At 33.1% G+C, this 13377-nt stretch overlaps 1 protein-coding gene across 1 annotated transcript; it reads left to right on the top strand.

Annotated features, from left to right (window-relative positions):
• The first annotated feature begins 390 nt into the window (after positions 1 to 390).
• Positions 391 to 1329, top strand: LOC107503369 (olfactory receptor 6C2-like). Its single transcript, XM_016131534.2, has one exon. It carries the CDS (start codon positions 391 to 393, stop codon positions 1327 to 1329), a length of 939 nt encoding a protein of 312 aa, XP_015987020.2.
• The last annotated feature ends 12048 nt before the right edge of the window (positions 1330 to 13377 follow it).

The raw sequence follows: 13377 nt of genomic DNA, 5'->3' as shown, positions 1-13377 counted from the left end.
CCATTACCACATATTTGACCCCCTTTTCCCTTATCTACCTCCCCTGCCCTTCCCTCTGATAACCTCTAAACTGTTGTGCATGTCTGTGAGTCTCTGTTTGTCTTGTTCATTTGTTGCTTTCCCATTTATATCTCACATATGAGTGAAATCATATGGTCTCAACATTTTCTATCTTAATCAGAGAATGATAAGCATAAGGTCTATATTAGATATTTCGTATAAATGTCTCCTAGTAAGAGGTCAAAGGCACTACGTTAACAAATTTATTATTAAACAAAAGAAGACAGTGTGTGTGAGCTGGCTCGCTCTCATTCAAGTTCTGATTCTAGCTTCCTATGACACTTCTCTCTTCAGGTGGAATCGCACTCGACTTGGCTCAAGGCAGTAGTGATGAGAAATCGTACAGCAATAACAACATTCATCCTGCTAGGATTGACAGATAACCCAAAACTACAAGTTTTGCTTTTTGTATTTTTGTTTCTCACCTACATGTTGAGTGTGGCTGGGAACCTCATTATTATCACCCTCACACTTTTGGATTCCCATCTTAAAACTCCCATGTATTTTTTTCTCCGAAATTTCTCATTCTTAGAAGTTTCATTCACCACTGTCTGTATTCCTCGATTTCTGTATACAATGACAACTGGAGATAATACTGTTACCTATAATGCTTGTGCCACCCAATTATTTTTTGTCGTCCTCTTTGGAGCAACAGAATTTTTTCTCCTTGCTGTCATGTCTTATGACCGCTACGTGGCCATTTGCAAGCCCCTGCATTACACGACCGTCATGAATAACAGAGTCTGCACTACACTTATTCTCTGCTGTTGGTTTGCTGGGCTGTTGATTATTCTCCCACCTCTTGGTATGGGACTCCAGCTGGAATTCTGTGATTCAAATGTGATTGATCATTTTGGCTGTGATGCATCTCCTATTTTACAGATAACCTGTTCAGACACAGTGTTAATAGAGAAAATTGTTTTGAGTTTTGCCGTGCTGACACTTATTATTACTTTACTGTGTGTAGTGCTCTCCTACACATACATCATCAAGACCATTCTAAGATTACCTTCAGCCCAACAAAGGAAAAAGGCCTTTTCCACCTGCTCTTCTCATATGATTGTAGTTTCCATCACCTATGGAAGTTGCATCTTCATCTATATCAAACCTTCAGCAAAGGAAGGAGTGGCCATGAATAAAGTGGTGTCTGTGCTCACTACTTCAGTTGCCCCTTTGCTTAATCCATTCATTTATACACTTCGAAACAAACAAGTGAAAAATGCCTTCAAGGACACAGTAAAACAAATTGTATTTCTAATGAAGAAGTAAGAGATGATTGATGTTTTTGAGGCTATTAAATTAAATTTAAATCTGACGAACCCATGAGCAACATTCATGAATTTGCCAAATAAATGATTTCTTCCTATTCTGTAGTTTCATCAAGGTAATCTGCCCCCAGGAACATTTATCTCTTCTAATCCAAAAGCCAAAATCAAGCTCTTTATTTCTCCTTTTTTTTAAGTTTATTTTATTCGGAATGGTTTCTTCAGTAAATGCATGTTCCAGAGACTAGGTTCCCAAAATGCTCAATGTCATTTTTTTAAAAAGTAAATAGATAAAATTGTATTTCTGGCCATATAGCTTCTCATGATGTAGAATATAAACCCATTTCTCACTTGTTGGAAATAGCACAAATTGTACAAAAGTAATTAAAGCTCCTTTACCAAAACTTAAAAAGTGATCTAAAAGAAAAGTGTACATTCCAGAGTTCTTCTCTTCATTTTAAAATATTTATTTTTCAGGAATAAGTAGAACATTCTAATAACACAACTTCAAAATCAGTGAAAATAATTATATTCTTGTTTTTAAATCAATTTATCCACAAAAAAATGTTTTTACTGGCCTTTCTGGATGTGCACTGCATCCTGAAGTATGATATGACTACAGAAGAGAAAGAGCAAGACTTCTAAATGCTGGATAGCCTCAACTGATGTGGCCTTTCATGGTGCTGAGACAGAGACTCAAGGAGAATCAGCCTGATTTTAGGGATAAAATAACTAAATCTTGGTTTGATAAATTGTCCAGCATTCAGACTTACTTTACCCCTTGATTTAAGAAGAATGTTAGAGATTCAGAGGATTGATCAAAAATATCGAGAAAGTTCATAATTTGGGAAGGACATTTTAAGGGGCATTTGCTTAGCATAGACTGACTACTGAAGATAAAATCCAGGTATATTGTGAAAAAAAAAAAAAACAGGAAAGGCTTAGAAAAGAGAGAGGGGTGGAAAAATGGGTAATAATCGTGTAGGGATCTTGAACCAAATAATTGAAATTCTTTCTATTAAATGATAAAAAGAGTCATTTTATTGTTTTCAGGTTCTATAATTTTTTTAATTTATTGGGGTGACATTGGTTTATAAAGTTATATCAGTTTCAAGTGTACAATTTAATAATACGTGATCTGTATATTGCATTGTACATTCTGTCTGACTTATTTTGGTTAGCATGATATCTCAAGATCCATCCATGTTGTCACAAATGGTAGTATTTGTGAAAGTAAAGTTTTGTGCTTTCATGGTACATATATAACTATTACTTCTTTAATATAGTAAACACACTTAGTTGCTCAATGTACCTTTGGTTTTGGTCATATTTTCAATTGTTCATACAAGGTAATGGCCATAGTATGGGCATAAACTTATTTTATGTTTTGAAAATACTCAAGGAAAATAGGACTCTATTCTCCAAGCTCATTCTTCTTTTTCATATAAATTTTCTAAAACCCTCAGAGCCCCTACGGAGATAAATAAATGACTGAATAAATTAATAAATGAGAGAGAAGACACAAATCTCCAGTGTAGAAATATTGCAAATAGTTTATGTAGATGCTGTATCCTAAATGAAGGGAAACTTTACAGAGAAATTGACAAACACTATCTCAGTCAGGTGATCCAGGCTAACATCAACAGTCACAAGTCATGTCAATAATATATATCCCTGACATGATATGATAAAAATGCCACTTTACATCTATGGTCTTCTTTCCAATAGCATCAAACAACTTTGACTTGTGGAACATCCTATAAAATCAGTACTCCTCAAAACTGTCAAGGTCTTCAAATTTAAGGAGTGTCTGAGAAACCATCACAATCAAGAGGAGCCTAAGAATATATGACGACTAAATGCAATGTGCTATCCCAGATGGGATCATGGAATAGAAAAAGAGATACTAGGTGAAAACTTAGGAAATCTAAAAAAACTATGGACTTCGTTTAATAATAATGTATCAATTTCGGTTCATTAATTATAAGAAATGCATCATACTAATGTAAGATATTAATAGGGGGAACTAGGTAGATGGTACACAGGAACCATCTCTACTATCTTCTCAATTTTTCCGTAAGTCTAAAAGTGTTCTAAAAAAAATAAGATCTATTAAAAAATACATATAATCCTCAAGCTAATTGACAACTATTTTCTCCATGCTGAGAAAAACTTATGGTTACCTAAATGATGGATTTGACAAAAAATTTGAAGATCTCTTTCACAGGCTACTCAATGCAAGGATGACATTAGACTCCATTGTTCCATCTCTTATTCTTCTCCTTAACCTGCTGATGACCTTTTGACTCTAACTTTGGCATGTGTTTAATGCTCCCATTGCAATTTCCTCAACAGTCTCTCTGAGCTGACTTCTCCTAAACATCTATTTAACTTTTGTTCTTGAAGGCAACAAAGGGTCTTTATTAGTCCCTCAGAACCAGGGCCCTTAGGGAATGTATTGTTTGTCAGCACAATTGATCCCAAAGTGGTGAGCTCTGAAGAGAAAGAAAAAATGGTTACTTCGGATATTTAAAAACCTTCGAAATGCTAATGTGTCTCCTGCTGAGGTAATCATTTCTCCTAGGAATAAAATTGCCATAGAAATTCTCTGGCCTTTGACACATGTTTTGGTTCATAATTTAACAAGTGTTTGATTATGTATTTATCATTTTGCTGTGCAGTATAGAAAATACAACAAAGTTGATCTACTTGAGGGCAACAACACAATACATAAAATATACAATTATGAAAAGTTAACAATACAAGAAACTGGCCAAAGCAACAAGTATTTAAGTGCTACATGAATGGCACAAATCATGCGTCCTTTCAACACAGAAGAGAGATCCCTGTGGTGAAGTGAAATAATAATAGCATTTACACTATTTCCTATGTGACATTATTCTAAGTAATATGCATGGTAGTAACATCTATTAAAACCCCTATAAATTGTATTTTATTATTATCATCAATATATTGTTATTAATTAATAATAATGTGCTATCATTATAATTCTTGTATTGCAAATAAGTGAACTGAAGCATAGAGCCTAAGACACACAACTAATAGATAGAAAAGCTGACACTTGAACCCAGGTAACCTGGATCCAGAGATCCAGAGTTCATGTATATGAACAGGACACAGTACTACTTTTATCTGGCAGGCCTTGTGAGGAGATAGGACTCTCCTCAGACACAGAAATGATTAAAAACAGTGAAAAAGTAAACAGAAATCATTGTTTTTAATTAAATTTATTGGGGTGACATTGGTTAATAAAATTATATAGGTTTCAAGCATACAATTCAATAATATGTCATACGTATGCTGCATTGTGTGTTCACCATCCAAATTTAAATTTCCTTCTACCACCTTATATTTGATTCCTTATACTCTTATCTACCTCTCCCCAACACCCTTTTCCCTCTGTTAACCACTAAACTGTTGCCCATGTCCATGAGTCTCTGTTTGTTTATCTTGTTTGCTTGTTGTTTTTGGTTTTATATCCCAAGTATAAGTGAAATCATATGGTTCTTAACTTCCAGAGAGCATTTCTTACAAGAAAACTGGAGCAAACAGATGAATACGACAGTGGTTCAAAACTCTTTGAGTAAATCTTTCTACCTGAGTAAAATGTTTAGGGCAGATATAAAAGAAATAATGATGCTATTTACTGACTGATTAATATGAAAGGAAAGTGATGCAGGACAGGGAGTATTTCCTCCGAGTGGGCCTACACTGAGAGAAGGTTTTTTGACTAAATGCAATAAAGAATTCAAATGCATGCCAAAGTTAGAATCAAAAGGAATGTTTAAGTGAGAGGGGAAAAAAGCAAAGACAAGAGAAAGCAAAGACAAAAATCCAAGACAAGAAAAATAGCCCTTCTGAAAGCTTGAAGATATTTAAATGAAAATAATTGTCTTTAAAATTGACTTTCAGATTCTCTATAAAGCCCTTTAGTATAATTATTTGGGTTTTATTTCTCCCATGAAAAAGATGGCTCATGCATTGTAAATTAAATAAATGAATTGCAATAAATAAATAAATAAACATAGCCCTGAGTGTCGAGGAATCCAGTTTAAATATCATTCTTAGTTTCCATGATTTACAGTTTAAAGACTTTGTTTACCCATTTTCCTTTGATGATATGAACATGCTGTGTAAAAGGATGAGGGTATGTAGCGTGCAAGGCCTGCTGACAATTCTCAGTCCTTGATACATAGATTCCCATGTTTTTAGCTGTAAGGAATGAATGAAGTTGACAGGAAAGGGAAGCAAAGCTAAGGCACTTGTGGAGTTTAAATCTGGATAACTGAAAAATACACTGCTCTTGACACAAACCGATAATTAACAGGGAAAATCAGAATTGTATAAACCTTTCAGTTTTGTTCTTATTTGAAATTGTTGTGTCCTTTGCTTTTACATATAAATTTTAAAATACAGCTTGTCTACTTCTCCTTAAAAAGAGAGCCTGTTGAAATTTTGATTAGGTTTATGATGACTGTACATATCAATTTGGGGAGAACTGCAGTCTTAACACTATTAAGTCTTCTGATCTATGAACATGGCCCATCTCTCCATTTATTTAGGTCTTTTGTAATACTCCCATCAATGATTTTTGGTTTTAAACATTCAAAAATTATACAACTTTTGTCAGATTTATCCCTAAATTATTCACTAATTCATGTTTTTATATAAACTGTACTTTTTATTTCCAAAGTCTGATTGTCCATTGTTAGTATATAGAAATGTAATTAATGTTTATATATTGAACTTTTTTCTTGTTACTGCCCTAAGCTAACTTATTAATTTTAATAGCTATTTTACATTTCCCTTTATTTTCTATATTGATAATCATATCATCTGAAAATAAAAACTATTTTAATGCTTTATTTCCAATCAGTATGGCTTTTATATTTTCCTTATAGGAAAGGGAAGCAACGCCTGTCAGGAACTTCTCACTGTTTAAATATTTATTTATTGTTAACAGCTGGAGCTCACTTCCTAGATATGAAGTATCCAATCCCTGTTTTCCTGTATCTGTGTGTTAGATTCTTGCAAAATAAAAATAAAACTCAAATATGAAAAAAATCTATTTCTAGTTTGCTGAGAGTTTCAAAATGATTGTATGTTATATATTGTCAGATGCTGTTTCTACATATATATTATGAAAATCTTTTCTTTCTTAGTGTGTTACTATGGTGGTATTTATTGATTGATTTTTGTATGTTTAATCGGCTTTGCATAATAGGATATACCCCTTCTAGCTATTATGTATTTTATTTACATATATTACTAGATTTGGTTGTTTTTATTTTATAAAAGATTTTTTTCATCTATATTTATAAAGGATATTTGTCTATAATATCATTTTCTTATGTCTATTTGATTTAATATAACAGTAATGCTTCCTGGCCTGACTGCAGGGCTGATTGGTTTATTGCAGTCTCTGTATATGGCTTAAATAACATTTTAATTCTCTTGCCTATTTCCTACATTGATTTCAGCCCTGCAGCCAGGCCAGAAGAACACCTTCAGAACAAAGGAAGATTTCTGCTGGGATTGCTAACAACACATTCCCCACACCTGAGAAGGGGAAAAAGAAACCAAGAGTCATTCCCTATGGCTAAAACCATAGAGAACCTATAGATTAAAGGCTAGGAACTGCCATCAGGACTTTTACTCTAAATATTCTCACCTTCTCTAGCTACATTCCCTGCTCCTTTCTCACTGTATGTTCATATCAAAGGAAATGAGTTAACAAAGTCTTTTAAACAATAACTTGTAGGAACTAAAGAATGACATATAGAAGTTTGGAGAAACATGGTGAAGTGAGAGTTGTCCCCTGATCTCTCTCCTTGAAACTACAATAAGCTGAACATCTAAAACTCAAAACAAAAAAAAACACCTAAACTTCACACAAGCATGTCTGAGCGTGGGATCTGTGCATAAGAGTTACCATAAGAATGAACTGGAGCTTGAAATTCAAGAAGTCAACAGAACACCAAATTATCTCAACCCAAAAAGGCCTTCGCCAAGACACATAGTATTAAAATTATCAAAAATCAATGACAAAGAATTCTCAGAGCAACAAAGGAAAAAAGACAGTAACCTATAAAGAAAACCCATTAAATTATCGTCAGATTTATCAGTAAAAATGTTACAAGCTAGAAAGGAGTGGAATCAAATATTCAAACTATTAAGTGAAAGAAACTACCAGCCTAGAATAATATATCCAGCTAAGCTCTCCTTTAGATATGAAGGAGAAATTAAGATCTTTCCAGACATATAAAGTTGAGGGAATTCTCCACTATGAGGCCTGCACTATAGGAAATACTGAAAAAGGTCAGCTCACCTTAAACAAAATGACAAAAAAAAAATACGTAATTAGGACTAAGGTGACTGACTATCAGGCAAATAGAAGCAGAGGAATTCAACCCTTTCTAAGAAAGGGGCATTAGAAACTTAAACAATAAGAAAAGATTTCCTATAGCAAGACAGTAATGAACATTCACCATACATAAAGATAAATTAAGACAACGATGACTGAAAAGTGGAGGATTCAAAGATCTAAATTTGTAAAAGAAAATGGAGATAAGGCACACACGGAGAAAATAAATGACTACAGATACATAACTATCCTTTTCATATTTGTAATGGTAACCACATGGCAAATATTCAGAACTGAAGTATGTAACATAAAACAAGAAGAACCAGAGTGAAAACTCACAAAAAACAATCAACATAAAGAAAACAGAAACACAAGGATAAGGAAGCAATGGAAACACAGAGCTACCAGAAACCAAAAAATAAAATGGCTATAAGAAAACCTCATATTTCAATAATTGCCCTAAATGTAAATGGACTTAACTCACCAATAAAAAGGCACAGAGTTGCAAAATGGATCAAGAAACAAAACCCAACCATATGCTGCCTCCAGGAGACACATCTCAGTTCCAAAGCAAATATAGACTCAAAGTGAAAGGGTGGAAAATGATATTTCAAGCAAATGGCATTTGGAAGAAAGCAGGAGTAGCGGTACTGATATCAGATGAAATAAATTTCAAAATAAAAAAGGTAAAGAAAGATACTGAAGGACACCTCATAATGATAAAGTGATTCATGCACCAAGAAGACATTACACTTATTAATATTTATGCTTCCAATCAGGAAGCCTCGAAATATGTAAAGCAATTAGAATTAAAGGGAGAAAAACACCAAAACACTATCATACTAGGAGACCTAAAAAACCCACTCTTGGGTATGGACAGATCATTCAAATAAAAAATCAATAAGGAAATAACATCTTTAAATGACACTTTAGACCAACTGCACATAATTGACATTTACAGAGCCTTCCATCCCAAAACAGCTGCTTATACATTCTTCTCTAGTGCACATGGAACATTCTCAAGGATGGACCACATACTGGGACACAGAGATAACCTCAACAAATATAAGAGGATTGAAATCATACCAACCATATTCTCTGATCATAATGCTTTGTAACCAGAGATCAACTGCAGAAAGAAATCAGGAAGAACCACAAACACATGGAGGCTAAACCTCATGCTACTAAAGAATAACTGGATCAGAGAAGAAATAAAAAGAGAGATCAAGAGCTACATAGAAACAAATGATAATGATAATACAACCTATCAAAACTTTTGGGACATGGCAAAAGCGGTCATAAGAGGAAAGTGCATATCATTACAGGACTACCTCCAAAAACAAAAACGAGCCCAAATAAACAACCTAACGCTTCACCTTAAAAACTAGACAAGGAAGAAGAAATGAAGCCTAAAGTCAGTAGAAGGAAAGAAATCATCAAAATTAGAGCAGAAATAAATGAATTTGAAAACAAACAAACAAGAGAAAAAATAAATACAACAAAGAGCTGGCTCTTTAAGAAGCTTAATAAAATTGACAAACCCCTGGTTAGACTCACTAAGAGAAAAGACAAAGGACACAAACGAACAAAGTCAGGGATGAAAGAGGGGGAATTACGACTGACATCGCAGAAATACAAAGGATCATACAAGAATACTATGAAAAAGTATATAACACCAAATAAATAACCTAGAAGAAATGGACCAGTACTTAGAAAAATACAATCTTCCTAGACTGAACCAAGAAGAACTGGAAAATCTAAATATACCGATCAGCAGTATGGAAATTGAAACAATCATCAAAAAGTAAAAGTCCAGGACCAGCTAGATTTAATATCTATTTTCCTCAAACTCTTCCAAAAAATTGAAGAGAAGGCAACACTTCCCAACATATTTTGTGAGGCCAATATTAACCTGATACCAAAACCTGGTAAAAATAATGCAAAGAAAGAAAACTGCAGACCAGTATGTCTCATGAACAGAGATGTAAAAATCCTAAATAAGATCCTAGCAAACTGAATACAGCAACATATTAAAAAGATTATACACCACGATCGAGAAGGCTTCATCCCAGCATCACAGGGATGGTTCAACATATGCAAATCGATTAATGTGATGCACCACATAAACAAATTAAAAAATAAGAATCATATGATTAAATTAATAGATGCAAAAAAAAAAAGCCTTCGACAAGATACACCATCCATTCATGGCCAAAACAATTAACGAAATTGGTATAGAAGGAAAACACCTTAACATAATAAAGGCCATATATGACAAACCCTCAGCCAACATTATACTTAATGGTAAAAAACTAAAAACCCTCCGTCTAAGATCAAGAAAGAGGCAAGGCTGGCGATATCACCACTGTTGTTCAATATAACATTGGAGATCCCAGTGAGTGTAATCAAACAAAAAAGATATAAAAGGCATCCAAATAGGAAATGAAAAAGTCAAACTGTCATTATTCGCGGATGACATGATTCTCTATATAGAAAACCCTAAAGACTCCACAAGAATACTACTGGAAACAGTAAGCAAATACAGTAAGGTCTCTGGATATAAAATCAATGTTCAAAAATCCATAGCGTTCCTAAACTCTAATAATAAAGTGTCAGAAAAAGAAGTAGAAAAAATATTTCTTTTTGCAATTACAACAAAAAGGATAAAATTCCTAGGAATAAATCTAATGAAGCATAGAAGGACCTATATGTTGAAAACTACAAGACCCTATTGAAAGAAATGGAAGAAGATACAAAGAAATGGAAAGATATTCAATGTTCTTGGATTGGAAGAATCAACATAGTTAAAATGACTATATTACCTAAAGCATTATACAGATTTAATGCAATCTTCATCAAAATTCCACTGGCATTTTTTAAAGAAATAGAACAAAAAAATCATCAGATTTGTATGGAAACACAAAAGGCCCCAAATTGCCAAAGCCATCCTGAGAAAAAAGAATGAGGCTGGAGACATCTCTCTGTCTGACTTCAAATTATACTGCAAAGCGACAGTAATCATAACAGCATGGTACTGGCAGAAAAAAACAGACACATGGATCAATGGAACAGAATCGAGAGTCCAGAAGTAACCCATATTTATATGGCCAAATAATTTCAACAAAAACGCAAAAAACATACAGTGGAGAAAGGAAAGCCTCTTCAATACATGGTGCTGGGAAAACTGGAAAGCTACCGGCATGAGTAAAACTAGACTGTTTTTTATCACCACACACTAAAATTAACTCAAAATGAATTAAAGACCTAAATATAAGACTTAGAACAATAAAATGCATAGAAGAAAACATAGGGACTAAACTCAAGGACTTTGGACTTAAAGAAGATTTTATAATTTTGACCTCAAAAACAAGGGAACTAAAAGCTAAAATAAACGAATAGGACTACATCAAACTAAAAAGCTTCTGCTCAACAAAAGAAATTGTCAACAAGGTAAAGAGACAACCATTTGAATGGAAAATATATTTGCAAGCAATACTTCCCATAGGGTCTAATATCCAAAATATACAAATAACTCATACAACTCAATAACAACAAAAAAGCAAACGATCCAATCAAAAAATGAGCAGAGGATCTGAACAGACACTTTTCCCTGGAGGACATATAAATGACCAACAAATATTTGAAAACATGTTCAACATCACTAGCTATTAGGGAAATACAAATCAAAACCACATCGAGATACCATCTCATACCTGTTAGAATAGCTATAGTCAACATAATAAGTAATAACAAATGTTGGAGAGGATGAGGAGAAAAAGGAAGGCTCATACACTGCCAGTGGGACTACAAATTGGTACAGCCACTATGGAAAACAGTATGGAGGTTCCTCAAAAAGCTAAGAATTGATCTACTATATGATCCAGCGATCCCTCTCCTGAGTATTTGCCCTGAAGACTTGAAAACCTATATACAAAAAGATATTTGCACACTGATGTTCACAGCAGCACTATTTACATGGAGGCAACCGAAGCATCCTACAATACATGATTGGCTAAAGAAGTTGCGGTACATATATACAATGGAATATTACTCGGCCATAAGAAGAGATGAAATACTGCCATTTGCGACAACATGAATGGACCTTGAGATAATCATGCTAAGCGAAATAAGCCAGACAGAAAAAGTTGAAAATCACATGATATCATTTATATGCAGAATATAAACCTAAAAGCAACAAATAAACAGGACAAACAAACAGAAACTTATGGACATGGAGTATAGACTAGTGGTTTCCACAGGGTAAGGGGTGACGAAGGAGAGGGTAGGTAGACGGGGTAAAAGAGGTGACAGAAAGAAATCTAACTATGGGAGGTGAACATACAGTGTAAATATATATATGCCTTAGTGTTATAGTGTACAGCTGAAACTTATTGGATTTTGTTAACCAATGTCACCTTAAAAAAATAAATAAAATTTTTTTTTAAAAAAGTGTCTTGCGCTGAAAGTGGTAATTAGAGGGAAATTTATAATCTTAAAGGTATATAGTATTTGAAAATGATGGCTGAAGTTAAACTTTCTACTTTAGAGGAATAAAACAAAATAAAATCTAAAGAAAGCAGACAGAAAAATATAAAGATAATATATAAAAATATGAGCAAAATTTAATGCAATGAAAAACAAAGATACAACATAAGGAGAATTAATAAAGGTACCCCCAAATGAAACTACTAAAGTTTTCATCTTTTTGTAAAATTGATCAAGAAAAAATAAAGAAGAAACAAATAATATTTAAAATGGAAAAGGAGAGTTGATAGGTATAACTTGGATAATAAAGATAAAAATAATATAAAAACATTACATCAGTAAATATAAATTTTAGTAAAATAGACTAACTCATATAAAAAATAAGACCTCAAAAAATAAAAATAAAAAATCTAAAAAATGCTATAAACTTTAAGGAAATTAATCGATTTTTTAAAATCTTCCAACAAATAAAACACCAAACCCAGACATTTTACACTTGAGTCCTACTTCTCTCAAGAAACAGATAATTCCAAACAAAATGTTTTAGCACTAGGAAAACTGTAACTACTGCTCATTTATTTTGTAAAACTAATATAACCTCTGACTTAACCTCATGTAAGATAAATGCGAGAAAGGAAAACTGAAGGACAATCTAACACAAGAACACATTTACAAAAATCTTAAACGAAATATGATCATATTGAACCTTTTGTTAATAAAAAAAAATTGATGACCAAATTTGGGTTTCCATCAGGGATGCAAAGGTGGTTTAATACTAATAAATCTATTAATGTCATCTCATTATCCCAATAACAAAAGGAGAAAATATGTATTATTTTACTAGACACATTAAATTTATTTTATTTTATTTATACTATACTAATTAACTGGATATTAAAATTTTTATATAAAATTCAACACTCATTCATGATAACTCTTAGCGAGCTGTGAATGGAAGTAAATCTTGACATTTCTAAGTGGACCTGAAATAATTAGCTTTGCTCTTTCCCACTTATATTTTTTATAAGTTAAAAAAATAAATAAAACAATCTGACAGTGAAACTTATTGCAAACAGTGAAATAGTGAATATGCAATCTCCTAAGTACTTATAGTAATGAATCACATGATTGGGCAAAATACACATGAAGTAGAAGTGTGCCCAAAACCAAGGGGAGGAATTA

Source organism: Rousettus aegyptiacus, unplaced genomic scaffold (assembly GCF_014176215.1).
Source record: "Rousettus aegyptiacus isolate mRouAeg1 unplaced genomic scaffold, mRouAeg1.p scaffold_m13_p_2, whole genome shotgun sequence".
In the NCBI taxonomy this organism is placed as follows: Eukaryota; Metazoa; Chordata; class Mammalia; order Chiroptera; family Pteropodidae; genus Rousettus; species Rousettus aegyptiacus.
Note: the sequence above shows the minus strand (reverse complement) of the source record. Positions and strands in the feature narration are given on the sequence as shown.

Excerpts from the sequence above, each read along its gene's own strand:
- LOC107503369 (XM_016131534.2), top strand. The coding sequence starts at position 391 with ATGAGAAATCGTACAGCAATAACAACATTCATCCTGCTAGGATTGACA.